The sequence below is a fragment of the Neolamprologus brichardi genome, chromosome 6, assembly GCF_056152115.1.
Source record: "Neolamprologus brichardi isolate AB-2024 chromosome 6, ASM5615211v1, whole genome shotgun sequence".
In the NCBI taxonomy this organism is placed as follows: Eukaryota; Metazoa; Chordata; class Actinopteri; order Cichliformes; family Cichlidae; genus Neolamprologus; species Neolamprologus brichardi.
In genome coordinates, this window is record NC_142109.1 from 25,520,190 (window position 1) to 25,540,581 (window position 20,392).

At 37.2% G+C, this 20,392-nt stretch overlaps 1 protein-coding gene and 10 non-coding genes across 14 annotated transcripts in view; 9 read left to right on the forward strand and 2 right to left on the reverse strand.

Moving 5' to 3' along the window:
• The window catches only part of micu3a (mitochondrial calcium uptake 3a), a 38,228-nt gene extending 36,726 nt beyond the window's left edge, over nt 1-1,502 (forward strand). For 3 of the 4 annotated variants that reach the window (XM_006790814.3, XM_006790816.3, XM_006790817.3), the window contains one exon: nt 315-1,502. In XM_006790814.3, the coding sequence (XP_006790877.1) occupies nt 315-321 (7 nt within the window). In that variant the 3' untranslated portion in view covers nt 322-1,502. The remainder of the gene's footprint in view (nt 1-314) is intronic. The other variant, XM_087841905.1, reaches the window with a different exon arrangement.
• Nucleotides 1,503-2,712: 1,210 nt separating this feature from the next.
• Nucleotides 2,713-2,928, forward strand: LOC118454159 (small nucleolar RNA U3). The gene has a single exon (XR_004843622.2). It is a non-coding gene; the product is annotated as a small nucleolar RNA U3 (small nucleolar RNA).
• A 569-nt stretch (nt 2,929-3,497) lies between these two features.
• On the forward strand, nt 3,498-3,713 carry LOC118454163 (small nucleolar RNA U3). Its single transcript, XR_004843626.2, has one exon. It is a non-coding gene; the product is annotated as a small nucleolar RNA U3 (small nucleolar RNA).
• A 1,378-nt stretch (nt 3,714-5,091) lies between these two features.
• LOC118454162 (small nucleolar RNA U3) lies at nt 5,092-5,307 on the forward strand. Its single transcript, XR_004843625.2, has one exon. It is a non-coding gene; the product is annotated as a small nucleolar RNA U3 (small nucleolar RNA).
• Nucleotides 5,308-6,468: 1,161 nt separating this feature from the next.
• LOC118454161 (small nucleolar RNA U3) lies at nt 6,469-6,676 on the forward strand. Its single transcript, XR_004843624.2, has one exon. It is a non-coding gene; the product is annotated as a small nucleolar RNA U3 (small nucleolar RNA).
• A 4,116-nt stretch (nt 6,677-10,792) lies between these two features.
• LOC118454167 (small nucleolar RNA U3) lies at nt 10,793-11,007 on the reverse strand. The gene has a single exon (XR_004843630.2). It is a non-coding gene; the product is annotated as a small nucleolar RNA U3 (small nucleolar RNA).
• A 2,075-nt stretch (nt 11,008-13,082) lies between these two features.
• Nucleotides 13,083-13,294, forward strand: LOC118454166 (small nucleolar RNA U3). Its single transcript, XR_004843629.2, has one exon. It is a non-coding gene; the product is annotated as a small nucleolar RNA U3 (small nucleolar RNA).
• A 460-nt stretch (nt 13,295-13,754) lies between these two features.
• Nucleotides 13,755-13,969, forward strand: LOC118454160 (small nucleolar RNA U3). The gene has a single exon (XR_004843623.2). It is a non-coding gene; the product is annotated as a small nucleolar RNA U3 (small nucleolar RNA).
• Nucleotides 13,970-15,094: 1,125 nt separating this feature from the next.
• Nucleotides 15,095-15,307, reverse strand: LOC118454168 (small nucleolar RNA U3). The gene has a single exon (XR_004843631.1). It is a non-coding gene; the product is annotated as a small nucleolar RNA U3 (small nucleolar RNA).
• Nucleotides 15,308-16,140: 833 nt separating this feature from the next.
• Nucleotides 16,141-16,352, forward strand: LOC118454165 (small nucleolar RNA U3). The gene has a single exon (XR_004843628.2). It is a non-coding gene; the product is annotated as a small nucleolar RNA U3 (small nucleolar RNA).
• A 1,279-nt stretch (nt 16,353-17,631) lies between these two features.
• Nucleotides 17,632-17,837, forward strand: LOC148102561 (small nucleolar RNA U3). The gene has a single exon (XR_015719204.1). It is a non-coding gene; the product is annotated as a small nucleolar RNA U3 (small nucleolar RNA).
• Nucleotides 17,838-20,392: the final 2,555 nt, after the last annotated feature.

Here is a 20,392-nt window from a genome sequence, read left to right on the forward strand (position 1 = left end):
CGTGTCTGTTTCACCTGAACTGTTTAGCCTTATTACAATGTATCTACAGAATGGGTTTTCATATAATTCATAGAGTATACTGTACAATATTTTGTGAACCTGTATGTGTAAGAGCAGGAGCAGTAGGTTGCTGAATATCTTCAGTAAGATCTGAGGGCATTTTACTCCACTGTGATGCTTTAAAAAACTGCCACTGTGTCCCAGTAGTTGCCATTTTTTAGTTGACTGTACATTTTAAATAAAGTTAGTGTTGACTTTAAAGTTAAAGGTAGTGAGTTGTTGAAGTGAACTGCGTCCGATCGCCCTGTGGTTACCAGGTGAAGGGCAGACAGCACACCTCCTTCTCCAGATGTGTTCGCTCTGAGGCCCGGAGACAGGTGCACCTGCTGTGGAGGAGGTACAAGGAGCCATAGAGAGTGGACAAAATCTGACGGAGCTCCGACGTTAATTAATCAGGAGGAGACAGTATTTGTGGAGCAGTTCTCCCGTCGACTTTCAGACTGTACATATGTGATTACTGCAAGCATGACCGCACAAAGCCGACTGATTCTCTCTGTGATGATAATAAGCAAGTGTCATTCTTTTTTTATTTATTTTTTGTTGCCCTGTTTCCAGTCATCCATCCATCCATTGATCTGATGTCAGTTATCCTGGGTATGATTTACATGTAGTTAAATGTTGTTATGTTACAATAGAAATTTAATGTCTGTTCTAACGAGATACCTCCACAATGGTGGGAACTTTGTCATTTTGTTTTTTATAATAAGGAGGAGAACTTTTGGTTAACACTGACACCCTGAAATCTAGAGGCCCAAAAGTTGCTTTCTTTACTTTAATTATTGCATTTATTAAAAACTTGTTTTGTTTTGTTTGCTACAGCACTGCAATCTATAGGAGCACAAGAATCTTTAAATGAGTTCTAGGGGATTAAAGTAACATCCATATAAAACTGATAACAGTTATACAATATGAAACCTGCATGTTGCTGAAACTATATAATTAATTGAATATGTTGTGGATATGTAATGTCCTCAACTCATTTATATTATGTTAAGCAGTAGTTCCATCTAACCCCTTACTTTTTGTTGCACGAACAGTATGACTCACACTACTGTTGCAGTTAGGAATGCTTTATTATCTTAATACTACAGCAGGTCTTGGTATGAAAAATGTATTTCAATATTTTTTCGGGGTGAATGTTTTTGCCTCTTTCGTGTTTCCTGGTTTCCTAGTATTCATAAGTAGATGCACACATAGGTGCATTTGATCCACCCCCCTTTTCCAAAGCAATTCACGAGTTTTTGAGCTTTTAATTTCAACTACAAAACGTATGCATTGATGACTACACGTTGTCTTAGCATGACATATGTCTAATAATTGGAACATCAAGTTGAATTGTCTTAATGTATTATAAATTGTTCTGATATTTAAAACGATCATATATATGTAACGAGTGCGTTTGTTTAATTAATTTCATGCACGAATAAACTATTTTAAGAAAACACGCGGAATTCCTCTCTGTCCCTGAGCATGCGCAACAAAACAAAACGTTAATAACTGGGGAGTCTCCTGGCTAACTGGCTTTATTTTAAAGCTTTTAAAAATTGAGACTGTTTCTTTAAGACAAAGCGAATGTGCTGCTGGACAACATGCTGGTGAGTAGTTTGTTTCAAAGGTGATTAAGAATATTTTTATAGAAAGAAAATTGAGATGGAGGCGTGGTGTCTCTGGGTGAAAACATTTATGTTAGCCGATAATTAGCTACAGCCTGTTTAAAATGTAGTTAAAAATACTGTCGACTGAGCCTTTTGTGGCGCACTTTTATTTTAGTTTTCGCCCTTAGTGAGTTGCTTTTAGTTGCAGGTGAAACTATTTCACCTAGCTTTTTCAGTTAAAGTTAGGCGTCTGTGTTGAAGTCATTCGACGCCTATTGAGTTTATCTAGAATGTTGTGTACTAAGGTAACGCGGTTCTTTTGATTTTTATTATTTTAAGCAAAAGTTAACCAAAATATAAGTTTTGGCAGTCTTTTAAACATTGAATATCGCGTGACGATTAAACTCTGCTAGCCAATGAAATGCTGCCCTCGTGTGTCGTAACAAGGGTAGCTGCGGTGCTACATGTACAGATTCGACGTCTTATATTACAGAAGAAAAAACAATAGACGTGTCTCTTTTTTGTGATTTGTGTATCGTTAATATTTTAACCAATTGTTTCGAGTTTAAACTTTTTTTTAATTAAACAAATTGTAATAGTTGTTTCTAAGCGGAACGCTTCCTCTTTGCCAGATTCATGTCAGGAGTATAATAAGCGATGCACCACACAACATTTATTTAAACTTAAAGTTACTGCTATTTCCATGATCAACGCATTGTTTCTTTCAATTTTTATGTTAGTCACAACTTCATATTTCAGGGAAACAATAAAAATAACGGTTGTTACAGATTTTTGAGTGAAAATAAATAAATTCGTATAGTGACGTATGCGACTGCTTTCGCAAAGCATTGTGGGACTGGAAACTGGATTTTAAAACTTAAATAAACAGCTTTAGCCACACTTTTAGATTTACTTGCATAATCGTAGCTCTGTAAAAGTTATAGTCTACTAACTCCTCGCGGACTGATCGTTTAGGTCATGCTTAACAGTTGACATAAACCTTGAGTGAGAACGGCGTTCCCGAGAATCACGTCTTGCTTCGACCCAGCTTTTCGTTAAGACTATACTTTCAGGGATCATTTCTATAGTTTCTAACTTGAGAAATGTGTTTCTAAAGTGTATGGTCTCGCTAACCACGATGAAGAGTCGTGATATTCCCTTCTGAGCGTGAAGCGGATAGAGAATAATGATTCAGTTCATACGTTCTTTATCATTGATGACCGGTCTTTACTTCCTTGTGGAGTAATGAGGAAGGGAATATGATCAGAGTGGTTACGAATATTGTGTAAAAATTATAAACGTTATAGAAGTACCTAACATTAGTAATGTACAACCATAGCTGTGAAAAATGTCAAAATAACAGCATGATCTCAAAGTTTTGAAACAGTTTACCTCATTTCTAGAACAAGTCTCAAGTAAACCCTTTTGTCAAATCATGTGTACTTAAATTGTGCATAAAAAAGTCCCTCGTTTTTGAGGAACATTTACACAATCTATCTTAGTTGTCAGTGAGTGAGAGAGACTGGCCTTTTGAATCTTTTCCGCTTCAACAGAATGTCGCCACTATCACAAAGTCACTTTTGTAACCTTTATTTACACGTCATGTTCCCTAATAACTTTTATAAAATTGATCTGTTAGTCTGGCCGTTCTCTCTTGTACATTTGCTGTCAGTATTGTTAGAGGTATCCAGTGATTGGATGTGCTACATAGTATTATTTGCATAAACACAGTTGATTGGCCAAAACATGGTAACAGGCGGAGCTTATTAAATGTCAAAGAGGAACCCTGAGTGCGGAAGACTTTACAGAAAAGCACATGCAGTTTCCACATGTAAATACGTTAAGACTATACTTTCAGGGATCATTTCTATAGTTTCTAACTTGAGGAATGTGTTTCTAAAGCGTATGGTCTCGCTAACCACGATGATGAGTCGTGATATTCCTTTCTGAGCGTGAAGCGGATAGAGAATAATGGTTCAGTTCATATGTTCTCTATCATTGATGACCGGTCTTTACTTCCTTGTGGAGTAATGAGGAAGGGAATATGATCAGAGTGGTTACAATAGGTACAAAAGAAATCATAAGAAGCTATGTTTTCAGCTGGGATGGTTTCCTGTGGCAGCAACAGACATTACATACAAGTGTTGTCTTCATTCTTTTTGTTAACACCAGTTTGTGAAACAACCGTACAGCCAGTACTTTTAAAATATAAAACAGGGCTTCTTATCATACCAAAGTATCAATAATTATTATCAACACATGATTGTCATGTCATTTTTGAGATAAACAATGAGTTTTATGGATTTTATTGTCACCTACTTTGTATGTAGACTGAATAGATCCCAATAATCTTTCTTACAGATATTTCGACACTGCTGCATTTTGTGTAGGAAGGAAAATATATTCCGGCAACAAAACTGAATTTATATAGACAACAGAAAAAACAAACAAACAAACAAACAAAAACATTCCCCCAAAAACAAATTAAGAACAAATTACACAAGGAGGAGGACAAATCCAAGGCCTTCAGCATCGAGCCAGACCACACTAGCTGAATCCGTACTGATAATAAAAGAATACCCAGTTCTACTTTAGCAGACTGATTACCTGCAGGCTTTACTGAGATATTCAAGTAATAGATTCAGCCCACTGAAACATGTGAAATAATTTTTTTATTGGAAGTTAAAAAAAAAAACTCAAACATGAAGTGAGAACAGGTCTGAATCAAACCTTTTTGTCCAGTCATGTGTTTGTTTATTGTACATAGAACAAAAAAAAAAAGCACATTTAAATTCCAGGTCTACAAAAACAATTTCAGAACATGTATGTGTAAAAGATGTGTAGTTATACTTTTTATGTTTAGTTACGCTTACTATACTACAGTTAAAGAATTCATAATAAACACATTCATGATGCACTTACTTCATAAATCATGAGCCAACTTTATAAGTTAAAAGTATCAGTAGTCGGGGCAGCTGTGTCTCTCTGTTGTCTAATAATCTGTCTGTATGTGAAGGAACCTGCAAGTTAGCACAGTCGATTTATGTACTCAGATTGCTAAACCACCTTATATTTTTTGTACTTCATGTTTGAGGGACACTTACACAATCTGTCTAATTTGTCAGTGAGTGAGAGGCAGGCCTTTTGGATCTTTTCAGCTTCAACTGAATGTCGCAACCATCACTCTTTTGTTGTCATGTTCCCTAAAAACTTTTATAAAGTTGATCTGTTAGTCTGGCCGTTCTCTCTTGTATGTTTGCCATCAGTATTGTTAGAGGTATCCAGTGATTGGATGTGCTACACAGTATTATTTGCATAAACACAGATGATTGGCCAAATCATGATAACAGGCGGAGCTTATTGAAAGTCAGAGAGGAACCCTGAGTGATGAAGACTTCACAGAAAAGCAGATGCAGTTTTCTGATATTAGCACACTAAGACTATACTTTCAGGGATCATTTCTATAGTTTCTAACTTGAGGAATGTGTTTCTAAAGTGTATGGTCTCGCTAACCACGATGATGAGTCGTGATATTCCTTTCTGAGCGTGAAGCAGATAGAGAATAATGATTCATTTCATACATTCTTTATCATTGATGACCGGTCTTTACTTCCTTGTGGAGTAATGAGGAAGGGAATATGATCAGAGTGGTTACTAAAGCTGTTTAAGTGAAACTTAATGATTGGTTTATACACTGTTATAGTAGTATTATGCAGTGTTAATACACTGTTCCTTAGAGATGGCAATCTGAGCTTTTCCTTAATGTCACTTCTCAGTGGCACTTCTGTGAAATCGCCCTGCACAGTTCAAAACCGGTGATACTTATTATACCAAATTATTAATGATCAACATGTTTTTCATATCTTCAGTAGATTTAAATGCCTGCTACTTTGTATGTGGGCTGAGTAGGCCCCAGTAAGGTTTGTAAAAGATCTTTCAACTACGGTGGCATCAAGTGTGAACGAATGTTGCTAATTATGCTGATGGAAAATGAAGATGAACAAGAGAAAATCAAATGTCTACATTTGTCATGTTTAACATATTTCGGGGTTCAGTTAGTGTCTTTTTGGGCAGTTTACCTCTTCAGCCTTGGAAACGCTGCAAGTAGGCTAACCTATAAATATGAGGATATATGACTTATCATTCCTTCCAATCTAAAGGATCATGTGTCCTTGGAACAGATGCAGCCGTGGGCTATTTTTTGACCTCCACAGCTGCATCAGCAAACTGTCCTTTGCTTCTGCTGCTGGTGTTGATGACTTTTAACATTTCAAGGAATTTATGTTGTTATCTGTTTTGTTCTGCACTCTGCTAGTCAAACTTTTAAGCAGAAACTAAGCCAGCAGTTGAAACTGGGGCAAAGCGCACCAAAACCTATATTACTTATGGTCATGTAACACGGGTGTTTCGAACTACACTTTGTAGCAGTGTTTCATCATCAACATCTGCTTAACACGCTGCTAAAACATAAATATCGAGTCCCATCCCTTTCCATCCTACACATTAGAGGTAGTTCTCAGAGGCATGTCTCAGTGTTATGGAGCAAGAGGATTGACCAACATTGGTATTGTCTCTCCTCTGTGTCTAGTGTGTTGCTCTGGTTTCATCAAACAGCAGATTTACGCAGCTCCTCTAATGCGCACACTCTTTGCTCCTCTGTCTCCTGTCATCCTCTGTATTTATGTTCTTTGCATAAACACAGATGATTGGACAAGACATGGCAACTGCACAATGTTATTGAATAGCAGAGAAGAACCCTGACTGATGAAGACTTTACTGCAAACCACATGCAGTTTACACATGTGAGCACACTAAGACTGTACTTTCAGGGATCATTTCTATAGTTTCTGACTTGAGAAATGTGTTTCAAACGTGTACTGTCTCGCTAACCACGATGATGAGTCACGATGTTTCCTTCTGAGCATGAAGCTGGTGGAGAATAGTGATTCATTTCATGCACTCTCTATCATTGATGATTGCTCTTTGCTGAGCACTGAGGAAGGGAACATGATCAGAGTGGTTATAAGGGTGTTAAAAAGTAGTAAAGTGTGGTTTAATTGTTTTCCTGGATGCTTGTGTTTAAAGTCTGTGTTACAGAAACCATTACCTTAGAAAAAAGTCATCTTGGTTGTTGCACTGGAATCTTAAAAGAGGACTGAAGACTGTCGGAGTGTCAGGTTAGTAAATTGGAAAGAAAAAAAAGTTATACATCCTTAAATGTTATCCAGGTGCTTTTACACAGTCTTACTTCTTAATGACTCAGAGACATGAACCTTTTGAATCTTTTCAACCTGAAACAAATAGTCTTTTTCATGAAGTCATTGTCATGTAACCTTTATTTACCATCCCTCTTACCTGTTATTTTTTTTTCTTTTATTTAGTGCTGTCATTCTCTCTTACATGTTTGTACAGTGTTTTTTACATAGACTGGAGGAGCATGAAGCTGATAGACAGTTTTATTTCATGTGTTGTCTGTTATTGACAATCAGAGTGGTTACGCAGCCATGCCAAGAGTAAAATTACATTAATTCTTTCGATTGAATATTTTGCTTTTGAGTGTCTAGGGTGCTACCCTCTGCCTCACCTCAAGGTGGTGACAAAGTTCACATTTTACATGGAGTGGCATTATTAAATTTCAAAGTGCAACTATGGCCATTGTGATTTGAACAAACAATTACCTGGACATTATGACAAGAAGGACAGTCTCGAGTGAACATGTTCGATGATTATTTTGAAAAATGGTGATTAGGCTGACCTTAAAAAAAACAAAATGTGCACTGTGTCACCTTTAGGTGGGGCAGAACTTAGCAACCTACAGACTGGAAGATTTTAAGATGTTTAACATGTTACAGAAAAGTGTATTTATGGATGAGTAAAGTTTCCAAAAGATTTTAAACCATCTTTAACTGAAACATTTCATCTTTGCCAGCCTGCTTTCAAGATCATAAAACTATAGTTATTAAATCTACTGCCTCTTATTTCAATCAGAATCAGAATACTTTAATAATCTCTAAGGAAATTGTGTATTTACTTGGGGATATATATTCAGATTCTTTTAAACAGTTTGGGTAACCACTCAGAAAAGAATATATATTTTTTTATATTCCAGAGGACAAGGCTTTTTTGGAACTCCAATTATCCATCCATTCTCTTCCATTTATAAATAATAGCTGGGATAATATAAATATTATCCCAGCTGTCAGGTTACCAGTCTGTCATAGAGCTAACACAGAGAGACAGACAACCATTCTCACTCACATTCAAACCTATGGACAATTTAGAATGGCCAGTTAACCTTACCCCAATATCTGGATGTCTTTAGACTGTGGGAGGAAGCCAGAGTACCCAAGGAGAACATGCAACTCCACACAGAAAGATTCTCCAGATGGTGGAGTCAACCTCAGGACCTTCTTGCTCTTAGACTAGTGCTAACTACCATGCTAGCCACTGTACAACCATGCTACAATTCTAATGTAATGTATTTCTGAAGCAGAGAATCAATATAAGTGGACTGTAGAAAAAATTGAGAGTTAAGTTATTAGTGAAAAGCAAAAGTTATCATAGTGATGTAGCCAGGTAAAAAGAGAGCCACCTCCATTACATGAAAGGATGTTAATGAACATCATTATTGTTTTGTTCACTCATTAGGTGGTTGTTTTGCAGCAGAGGTAAAACCTGTGAGAGAAAAGTCATCTTGCAAATGGCTTGTTAGATTGTCTGGTATTGCTTGTGATTTGACGAATGCATTTCTTTAGTGTGCATGAAATGAAATGTAATGATGAACTGTGATGATTCTTTCAATGCATTAAGTTAATAAGGAGTAAGTGATTTTATGAGAGATGATGATGATGATGAGATAGCCTTTATTTGTCAGTTGCAGGTCTTTTGCCCACAACCGAGATGACAGACCTTGCCGACCGTACATACAATACACAAACATCACATTGGGGAGACAGGTCAGGCTAGGTAGCGAGGGAAAAAAAAAAACATTGAAATGTGTAACACAGAAGGATAATACAGGAATGCACAGATATCAACACACCATAGCACAATAAACACAGACAGCAACATGGGAAAGAGTTCCAGTGTGTACATCTGATGTGGGACCACTGCAATCTTTCGACTGCGCCTCCAACTGACCCGATGTCCACATCAGAGGGGAGGTAATCGTTGGAGGTGGCGTTGGATCCGGGGTAGGGAGGGTGATGCGTCGGTGAGTGCTTATCAGTATCAGTATATGTATGTGTGTGCGTGTCCATAGTTCAGCTGAGACAGTGTCCTTCGCCCTGCCAGGCTAAGTAAACAGTCTTCCAGCCAACCCAGGTTGCCTTGCATGGAATGGGAAGGAACAATAAGTGACAGAAGTGAACTTTTTTTTTTTTTTTTAACTTTACAGTGTTTTTAAATTGGATTAATGTAAATAAGTTACCATTATGCTCATTCATCATAGACACATGGTTTAAATTGCCCTCACAACCCTAAGTGAGAATATGCGTCTTCCTAATGACCTGGTCTGTCCATCCCCAGTTTTCTTGTACAGCTCTGCTTCATGGAAATAATTTTTCATTTGAGATTTGTGGTTCAAAATTATATGGTTTTGCAATCCGCAATGATGAGTTGTGGTTCTTTTCTGAGTGTGTAAAACACAGGGAATAATGATTTGCTAAATGTGTTCTTGGTAGTTGATTACTGATCAATGCTTCCCTGTAGCTCACTGAAGATGTGAATTTGAAAAGAGGGGAAGTCCTGTATAAAATTAAAAGGCTTGTTTGTTGTTTTGGGTTTTTTTCCTCCTAGTGATTTCTAGTTTTAAATGGTTAAATAAAGGTCAGTGCCAAGCAGAAATTATCTAATAAACTATTAACTGAGACCAAGCTTGAGGTGACCTGGGTCCAGATAAATGGCAGAATTTGTATGGATGTGAGCAGAATCAACCTTTGGAATTTACTTACCTGGATGATTGAGCGTGCATCACAAGAAGAGCTGTTGCTATGGTAAACATGTTACTAGAGAACTTTTGAGACTTACTTACTTTTGAGGAAAAAAAACAAAAAAAAAAAAAACTGTGTATGGCAAGAGTGATGTTAATATATTGTTGTGGTAAGAGTCATCGTTAATTGTGAAGTCCTTTGAAAACCAATTCATGGAAATATATATTGGAAAGGAAGAATGTTGAAAAAGACTTCCTGAAAAAACTAGTAAAGAAAATCTAATTTGGTTCAATAAGTCTTTATTCTTATTTTTAACTTCTTTATTATGCCAAGCAGTAATACATAATACGTAATTATTGCCTTTACTTCTGAACCATGAGTGACAAAGTCATTGCTGTGAATAAGGTGTGGATTAATGATAACAGAAATGCCCCTGAACCTGCTTTTAAAATGTGCTTTGTTTTAGTGATTAGAGTTAAGCACCAAACCAACAAACATCTGTAGGTTTCTATCATCTGGCTCTGATGACAGAGTCCACATTTTGCATGCGATACAAGTGGTGATTGTGATGGTAACTACTGAATTCCATTTCCATATGAACTACCTTGCATGGAATGATTGTAGCTGTGTTTTTAGTGCTATAACCTCAGCTTGGTGAAACATATTTAAAGCATTTCCTATAACCCCTCAGATCATATTCCCTTTGTCAAAGCTCTGAAAAGAAGTAATGAACATTCATCAATGACAGAAAACACATCCAACCAAAAAAAAAAAGATAAAAAACAAGAATTACGCACCTGAAGTCAAGGTTTATTTGAATTCTGCTAGTTTAGAGAGACAATGGGGTTACAGGTTGTTTGTTTTTTTGGAGTTGTGGTCCTAAACTTTTGATCAGCTGTAAACAGCCTGTTTCTGTTTAAGCCTTGTTTTTAATAAATTGCATTCTCAAAAAAAAGTTTGCTGGAAGAGCTGGTAGACTGACAACATTTAGTCCAAGTTTAAGAAATTCTTCTTCAAGAAGAAGAAGAAGTTCCTCTTCTTCAACAGACTCGTCTCTGTCACTCACTAAAAAAAGTAAATGTGTGTAAAATCCCTAAAATAACCATTTGTTTATTTTTTAGTTAATACAACCACTGAATTTTACTTACACATGAAGAAAGAAATTGTACCTGTGCTTTTAGTGCTATGACACCAGCATTTCTTAGAACCACTCAGATCATATTCCCTTTGTCAAAGCTCCAAAAATAAGCAATGAACGGTCATCAAGAACAGAAAACACATGACAAAGTCACAGTTGCCTGTCACTTTCATGCTCAAAAGGGAATATCACAACTCATCATCGTGGTTAGCGAGACCATACACACGAGAAACACATTTCTCAAGTCAAAAACTATAGAAATGATCCCTGAAAGTACAGTCTTAGCTAAGCAATGTCCAGAAAGAGCTAGTGATTCCCAGGACAGTCACTCTCACTAAGGGTTTGCCTCAGCTTCCAAAGCTGGTCAAACATGAACATTAGCTCAGACAATGAGACGTAAATGCAGTTTGAAATTTGGTAACCGCTGTTCTATGTATAATGTATCCTTTGTCAGCACCTCGAGGTGTGGCAGAGGTTGGCACCCTAGACACTCAAAAGTAAAATATCCAATCTAAAAAAGTGAATGTAATTTTACATTTTGCATGGTTCTGTAACCAAACATACAGCATTTTGCAGTTGCAGATAGCAGTCTCCAAACCTGAAGGCAATGCGTTACGTGAGGTGCTATCATCATTGTTCCACAGAGTGAGACTGTCAATGCAAAGTTCAATGCACTTACTGAAATTAAAAACCAAGATCTGCACGTACACAACTGCAAGGGAGCATAATGTGTGATCTAAAAATAGCAGCCAGAGGTGTACAATAAGAAGACCTTAATTCAATTCAATATTTTATTGTCCCACAACACAAAATTAGTATAGCACCAAGGGCAACAATAAGAATAAACAAAACAATAACAAAAAGCCACAAGACAGTTATTTGCCATTAAGGAGACTGGTTCAGTAAGGATAAAAGAAACCTCAAGTTTTTTGGTCTTCCTCACAAGTACTCTAAAACAACAGCCAGAGGGCAACAGGTTAAACTCAGTGTGAAGTGAATGGTTAAAACAATTAACAATAGAATGAGCCTTCCTCAGCACATGCTTGTTATAAATGGCCAAAAGTCTGTCTTGCCAATGCCCTGAGATTTTGCTGGCAGTTTTTACCAAAAGTCCCAACTGATTCTTGTTCTTCAGAGTCACGTTACCAAACCAAGCAGCGATACAGAAAGAAATAACAGATTCAGTAAAACTTCTGTAGAGCAAGGACAACATTTCAGATGAGACAGTAAAGATTTAATATTCCTTAAATGTGAGATTGGCCAAATTTTGATCAGGTAATGCTCTTAGTTTCCACAAATCTGCTGTCAGAACATTTTAATCCCACCTGATAGGTGGAAAAGTGGACGTTAGATATATTCGCGCGGCGCAGACTTTTTGAAAGCCAGTATCATCATCAAAGACCCCTCGCACCCTCAACACTCACTTTCCCCCCCTTCCCTCTGGTAAACGCTACAGGTCCATCGATCAAAGACAAACAGACTCAACCCACAGGCTGTCAAACATGCCCTACCTCCGCCCTGATTGGAGGATAACTGCACTGCCAACACTCCTGGACATTACCTCTTTAAACAGTATTTATTATAGTAGCGACAGCATCCCCCCCCCCCCCCCCCCCCCCCCCCCCACACACACACACACACACAATGTGCAATATCACTGATCACACTGCACCTCACAATGCACCTGCTCTTCATTTTTGTGTATGTATATATATGTAAGCGTGTGTGTGTGTGTGTGTGTGTGTGTGTGTGTGTGTGTGTGTGTGTGTGTGTATACATATATGTATGTATCTGTATGGATGGATGTAGCCATATGTGCGCATATCTTTCTTGTGTAAATGTAAATGCCTGTGTTATTGTGTAGATTTACAGAAAGATGCCAAACTGTGTTTCATTGTTCTTGTAACAGTGACAATAAAGAGGTATTCTATTCTGTTCTATGTTCCCTTGCACTTGTGTAACTGCAAATCTTTTTTTTCAGTAAGTGCATTGAACTTTGCACTGACAGTCTCATTCTGTGAAGCAATGATGATAGCACCTCAAGTGCGTTCAGATTGGAGACTGCTATCTGTAACTGCAAAATGCTGTATGTATGGTTACAGAACCATGCAGAAAGTAAAATTACACTCATTTTTTAGACTGGATATTTTACTTTTGAGTGTCTAGGGTGCCAGCCTCCGCCACACCTCGAGGTGCTGACAAAGGACACATTTTATATAGAACAGCGGTTACCAAATCTAAAATTGCATTTAAGTCTGAGCTAATGTTCATGTTTAACCAGTTTTGACAGCTGAGGCAAACCATTAGTGAGAGTGACTGTCCTGGGAATCACTAGCTGTTTTTGGCCATTGCTTAACTAAGACTGTACTTTCAGGGATCATTTCTATAGTTTTTGACTTGAGAAATGTGTTTCCAGAGTGTATGGTCTTGCTAACCACGATGATGAGTTGTGATGTTCCCTTTTAAGCATGAAGCTGATGGAGTAGTGCTGTGCTGCACATGTTCTGTCATTGATGATTGCCTTTTGCTCTACTGTAGAGCACTGAGGAAGGGAATATGATCAGAGTGGTTCTAGAAGAATTAAAAGAACCAGTAAGTTTATTTTATTTTGTCTGCTGATTACTTCCACATATGTAGTTATGGGCTTCGGTCATGGTTTAAGACATTGTGATATTTAATGGCCATGTGAACAACTGCATCTGAAATGTGCACTATTTACAATTTCTGGTCATTTCCAAATTTTAACTTTCATGAAAACAATCACAGTAATGCCAGCGACAGATTTTGGATTGAGTAAATGGTATTATATTTTACCAAGCATCGATGCTCTCAATACTGGATTTAAATGTTACGTAATCAACTCTAACTTCAGATTTATCTGCGCCAATGTTACTGTAGTTACGTACAACAGTAATAGTTCATTAACTTCTCATTAACTCAAGACTTTGGCCATGTTTAACAGCTGAGGCAAACCATTAGTGAGAGTGACTGTCCTGGGAATCACTAGCTCTTTATGGACTTTGCTTAACTAAGACTATACTTTCAGGGATCATTTCTATAGTTTTTGTCTTGAGAAATGTGTTTCTAGAGTGTATGGTCTCGCTAACCACGATGATGAGTTGTGATGTTCCCCTTTGAATGTGAAAGTGACAGACAACCATGACTTTGTCATGTGTTTTCTGTTCTTGATGACTGTTCATTGCTTAATTTTGGAGCTCTGAAAAAGAGGATATGATCTGAGTGGTTCTAAGAAAGGCTTTAAATATATTCACCAAGCCGGTGTCATAGCACTAAAAGCACAGGTGCATTCATCCTATGCAAGTCCCTTCATGTGTAAGTAGAATTTAGTAGTTGTATTAATAACTAAAAATGAGAAAAAAGGCTTATTTAAGGGACTTTACACTAATTTTCTTTTTTTAGTGAGTGACAGAGACGAGTCTGTTGAAGAAGAATTTCTTAAACTTAGACTAAATGTTGTCAGTCTACCAACTCTTCAAGCAGGTAGAGACATCCAGTGGCCACTTGTATTATTGGTCTCAGATAATAGTTTGTTGAAATAAAAAAAATAAAAAAAGATTTCTAGATACACAAGTGCAAGGGAGCATAATTATGGGAGTCTAATGAATTAGACTAACTATTCACTTTAGCTAAAGTTATTAAGTTAGCTAAAGAGTTGGGATGCTGTGTAAGACATAAATAAAGCTAAAATAGAAAGGTTTGGACACTGTTTTGCATGTTTCCCTACTGTAGGGGTCTCTGCAAGCATACAGGGCTCTGAGAGGGTACAAGATGACAACTTTGGAATTCTACTAGAAACAGTCGATCATATTTGTTTGTCAAAGCTAGGCTAATTCATATTCAGTTTTTAAAAGCATTTATTCAAGTTACAATTCAGATTCAATGCGAGCAATTCAAATTCAAATTTAACTTATTCAAACAGTTTCTGATGGCACAGATTTCTGCCCATACATAATGTGTGATCTATAAATAGCAGCCAGAGGTGTGCAAGAAGAAGACCTTAAATGTGAGATTGGCCAAATTTTGATCAAGTAATGCTCTTTGTTTTAATCCCACCTGATAGGCAGACAAATGGACTTGCATGTTAATCTAGTCATCTAGTGCCCACTTGTATTATTGGTCTAGGGTTAACAATTTATTAGATAATTTCAGCTCAGCACTGTCCTTTATTTGACCGTTTAAAACCAGAAATCACCAGATGGAAAAAAACAGCAACACAAGTTTTTTAATCTTAAACAGGACTTCCACTCTTATCTCATTCACTGTCTCACTGAACCACAGGGAAGTAACAATGAGCAATTAAACAGATAAATATTACACAAATTTTTCAGTGCCTGTTTAACACTTCTACAACCACTCTGATCATATTCTCTCTCTTACTGCTCCACAGTAGAGCAATAAGCAATTATCAATGACAAAAAAACGTGCAGCACAGCACTACTCCATCAGTTTCATGCTCAAAAGGGAATATCACAACTCATCATCGTGGTTAGCGAGATCATACACTCTAGAAACACATTTCTCAAGTAAAAACCTATAGAAATGATCCCTGAAAGTACAGTCTTAGGTTACAGGAGGGTTAAAACTGCATCTCATTCATGGTAGCATCATTCTTACTCACGGTTACTTCAGTGGCTCATCCAAAGATACCAGTGCTTTTCTTCCTTATTTTAAGAAATAGTTAAGAAATGTGCCACTAAAACACATTTACTTATTTATTTGATAGATTTGAGATATTTTTTTAAAGTTTATGGTGTGGCAATCAAATTGAGTCATCCTCACGAGTCGTAGTCCTGTCTGACTGAGAATTTTTTTTCTGTTCTCTTTGCTTAAAATCTAGCTGTTCTCTATCATATTGAGAGTATCTCTCTCCACCCCGTTACATATTCCATATATACAGGGTTGAGAGATAGTCTCTCGCTCAGAGAACCAAGGTTACAGTGTAACCATACGTTACCCCCAACATTTGGTGACTTTTATCTAAAAATTAATTTTCCAGAATGATGTTTGCTTAATAATTTTTTAGAACTCTCACGATTGCATGACACACTATACTAAAACTCATGTAAGTTAAGACTACACTTTCTATAGTTCCTGATTTGTGAAATGTGTTTCTAAAGTGTATGGTCTTGCTAACCACGACAATGACTTGTAATACTTCCTTCTAAGCATGAAATAGATACAACATCTAACATTTTATCTAAAAATTAATTTCTCAGAATGAAGTTTGCTTGACCATTTTTTAAAATACTCATGATTGAATGACACACTATACTAAAAACCATAACAGACAGACAAACAGTAACATTAGACAATGAGACGATTTCTAAAAGATCAACACCCTGAGTGAGAATAATTGTACTGAGAGTGACTTGTTGTTTCCATCCTCAATTTCATTAAGGCTATACTTTCAGGGATCATTTCTTTAGTTTTTGACTTGAGGAATGTGTTTCTAGAGTGTATGGTCTCGCTAACCACAATGATGAGTTGTGATGTTCCCTTTTGAGCATGAAGCTGATGGAGTAGTGCTGTACTGCACATGTTCTGTCATTGATGATTGCTTATTGCTCTACTGTAGAGCACTGAGGAAGGGAATATGTTCTGAGTGGCTCTAGAAGAATTACAAAACTTAAAAAAAAAAAAAAAAATTGTTTTTTGGGGGGGTCTGGTGATTACTTCTACATATGTAGTTATGTGCTTTGGTCACAATTTAAGATGGTGTGACATTTAATGGTCATGTGAACAACTGCATCTGAAATGTGCACTATTTACGATTTTTGGTCATTTTCAAATTTTAACTTTCTGGAAAACGATCACAGTAATGCCAGCAACAGATTTTGGATTGAGTAAATGGTATTATATTAAAATACTTTTACCGAGCATCAAGGCTCTCAAAACTGGATTTAAATGTTACGTAATTCAATTCAATTTTATTTATATAGCGCCAAATCACAACAAAAGTCGCCTCAAGGCGCTTCATAGATACAGAGAAAAGCCCAACAATCATATGACCCCCTATGAGCAAGCACTTTGGCGACAGTGGGAAGGAGAAACTCCCTTTTAACAGGAAGAAACCTCCGGCAGAACCAGGCTCAGGGAGGGGCGGCCATCTGCTGCGACCGGTTGGGGTGAGAGAAGGAAGACAGGATAAAAGACATGCTGTGGAAGAGAGACAGAGGTTAATAACAGATATGATTCAATGCAGAGAAGTCTATTAATACATAGTGAGCGAGAAAGGTGACTGGAAAGGAAAAACTCAATGCATCATGGGAATCCCCCGGCAGCCTACATCTATTGCAGCATAACTAAGGGAGGATTCAGGGTTACCTGGTCCAGCCCTAACTATATGCTTTAGCAAAAAGGAAAGTTTTAAGCCTAATCTTAAAAGTAGAGATAGTGTCTGTCTCCCGAATCCAAACTGGAAGCTGGTTCCACAGAAGAGGGGCCTGAAAACTGAAGGCTCTCCCTCCCATTCTACTTTTAAATACTCTAGGAACAACAAGTAGTTCTGCAGTGTGAGAGCGAAGTGCTCTAATAGGGTGATATGGTACTACAAGGTCATTAAGATAAGATGGGGCCTGATTATTTAAGACCTTGTATGTGAGGAGCAGGATTTTGAATTCAATTCTGGATTTAACAGGAAGCCAATGAAGGGAAGCCAAAACAGGAGAAATATGCTCTCTCTTTCTAGTCCCTGTCAGTACTCTTGCTGCAGCAATCAACTTTAAAAGCAGCTTTATCTGAGCTAATGTTACTGTAGTTACGTACAACAGTGATAGTTCATTAACTTCTCATTAACTCAAGACTTTGGCCATGTTTGACAGCTGAAGCAAATTATGAGTGAGAGTAGTCCTGGGAATCACTAGCTCTTTCTGCCCGCTGTTTTTCTAAGGCTATACTTTCAAGGATCATTCCTATGGTGTTTGATTTGATGTGTTTGTAGAGTGTATGGTCTTACAAACCATCATGGTTTGCTGTGATATTTCCATTGAAGTATGAAGCTGACAAACAGTCATGATTCTGTCATGTGTTTTTTGTCATTCATGATTGTTCTGTGCTTCTTTACAGAATTGAAGTGACTATGATCTGAGTCGTTTTAAGAAAGCTGAAGAGGAAAACATTGTGTAACTGTTTTTCCAGACACTTGCCCTTAGGGATGGGTATTGATAAGATTTTCACGATTTTGATTCCATTTTCGATTCTGTTTAACGATTCGATCCTTTATCGATTCTCTTATCGATTCTTTTTAAAAAAGGAGAACACTAAGGTCGATTAGCTTAGAACTTTGTTTTATAATAATAATAATAATAATGGATTGGATTTATATAGCGCTTTTCAAGGCACCCAAAGCGCTTTACAATGCCACTATTCATTTATATCTTCTCTTTGAACAAAATAGAAATTTAGGAGTAACATGGCCTTACAAACCCAACAGTGAGATCTTAAGAGATCCACAGCCTACGGCTCTTCAATGGGGTGTCACAGGGTCCCCAGGAAAAAAAAATTGTAAATGTAAAATAATAAAATAAATATTCTTCTGTAGCAATAACAAAGTATAACATAAATTATTCTGTAGCAATTACACAAGAATATCCAGTAATGTCCCTGCCTACAATTAAACACATTCACTTACCAAAAATCGGGGGCATCTGCTGTGGCAAATGGGTGCAAGCCTTTTACCACAAACTCAGTCACTGCTCGGTGACATTCGTCTATCCTGGCCTGAAAGGAGACGCTACCGGTAGACTGCAGCGAAAACTGCCAGCATCTGAGCCAGCCAGACTCTGTCTGTCTCTCTCATCATGGTCCCCTAAATGCACAGTAATGGCAGGTTTTGTAATAAGGCAGATCGTGCTAACATAGTATGCACTGTTAGTTGATTATTTACCTGCCGCATTAACGGGAGAGGATGTGCAAACGTTACCGCTGCTGCTGGGTTGAGATTCACGAGTCCGGAGCGGAATTAAAAACACAACATTCATTTAAGGTCATTGCGTGTTTTGTGAGCAAATGCTTTTGCATATTCGTAGTGTTGCTCCCTTAAATGAAATATCTACTTTGCAAGTATTGCAAGTTGCCCTGTTGTCATCCGTTCTCGTAAAGTATAAACCAAACTTTTGAGCGTTTGAGCCGCTTAGGCGCTATGTTTCCTGCCAGGTAAATGACGCTCCGCAACGTGGTGACGTCATTCATGGCAATTGGAATCGATAAGGGAATCGTTTGCAAAAATGACAAACAATTCCAAGGAATTGAAACAGTGGGAACTGGTTCTCAACAAGAACCGGGTTTTGATACCCATCCCTACTTGCCCTTTACTAATACCTGAAAAGTCATGTGTGACTTCTGAGTTATTTAAATCTCTAGATAAGACAGGCATTGAATCTATATTTTTGCAGAAACTTTTAGCCTTCAAAGTCTAAAATGCTTTACATGTTCTACTGGGCTTTTGTTGAAAGTGTGTTGAATTTCTGTACTGTTTGTTTGGAAATGCCTCTGAGGGACAGAAAAAGACAATTAGAAAGACAGTAATGATAGCAAGTAATTTGCTGGGAATGGTATTACCAAGCCTAGAAAGCATTTACAGGGACTGTGTATGAAGTAAAGCAAAATAATATTGTGAGTGAACCCTCCACTTGTCTCCTTTAAACTGATGCCATCTCCATGGCTTTATCATCCCCTTTTGTTGACAAAACAAAAACAGGTCCAAATTATCTTTTACTCCTATCAAATTTTTGAACATGAGCAACATAAATGTTTCCAAATTGGTGTTGCCAAAAAATATTTTTATCAGTAGATTGATCTTACTTTTGTAAAAGTTATAGTTCAATGTAGTTTTGATGAAGGAAATATGGCCTGAGTGGTCATAGAAAGGATTTAAAGGTAAAAATGGTTTTAAGTGCTTAAAGCTCCGGTTTTTATCACAAGGGCTAAAAACACAGATGGTTGTCACTTCTGGGCAAAAAGCAAGTGTTTTAAATTATTTCACTTTCCCTTGTTATGGAGCATAAAGGAAGGAAATATGTTTTAAAGAAGGTTGGCTTTGGTTTTACAATTTCGTACTTTAAATGCACCTTAGTTTAAATGCAAACTTTTGAGCAAATGTTTGAGATAAAAATGTTTCAAAAGTATGTGATAAGAAGTGTTACATGTTCACCATGAATCGTGATCTCGGGGTGGGGGATCCCCCCCCCCTCCCCTTCTGCTCCCCACTCATTGTCATACACTTCAATTATGAAGTTCGCCGGCACTTTTATATAATAGGAGTTAACTATTAAACTAACTGTTAGTTTTGGTTCTTTCATTTGTCAACCTAGTGTCCTAAGCAGTATTTACGTCACCTTGGTTTCTTGGGTGTTTATTTTTATCTGGTGTTCCAGAAAAAGTAAGGGGAAAAAGGCACTGCAGCATGCCTTGGCCTTCTGCCCTGTATTTGATTCCCATTTATTAAGAATAAAATGTGCCATGTTTGCTTGAATGGTTGGTAATTGTGTTGCATTATAATATGTATTAAATTATCTTTAAGAAAATGAAAGTTGATGGGCATAGTCAAGAATTAAGTTAAAGTTATGTTGACTTAGTTATGCTAGGACTGATAAGTACAATAATCTTTATTGTCACTATATATATACAGTGGAACTGGATGCAGTATT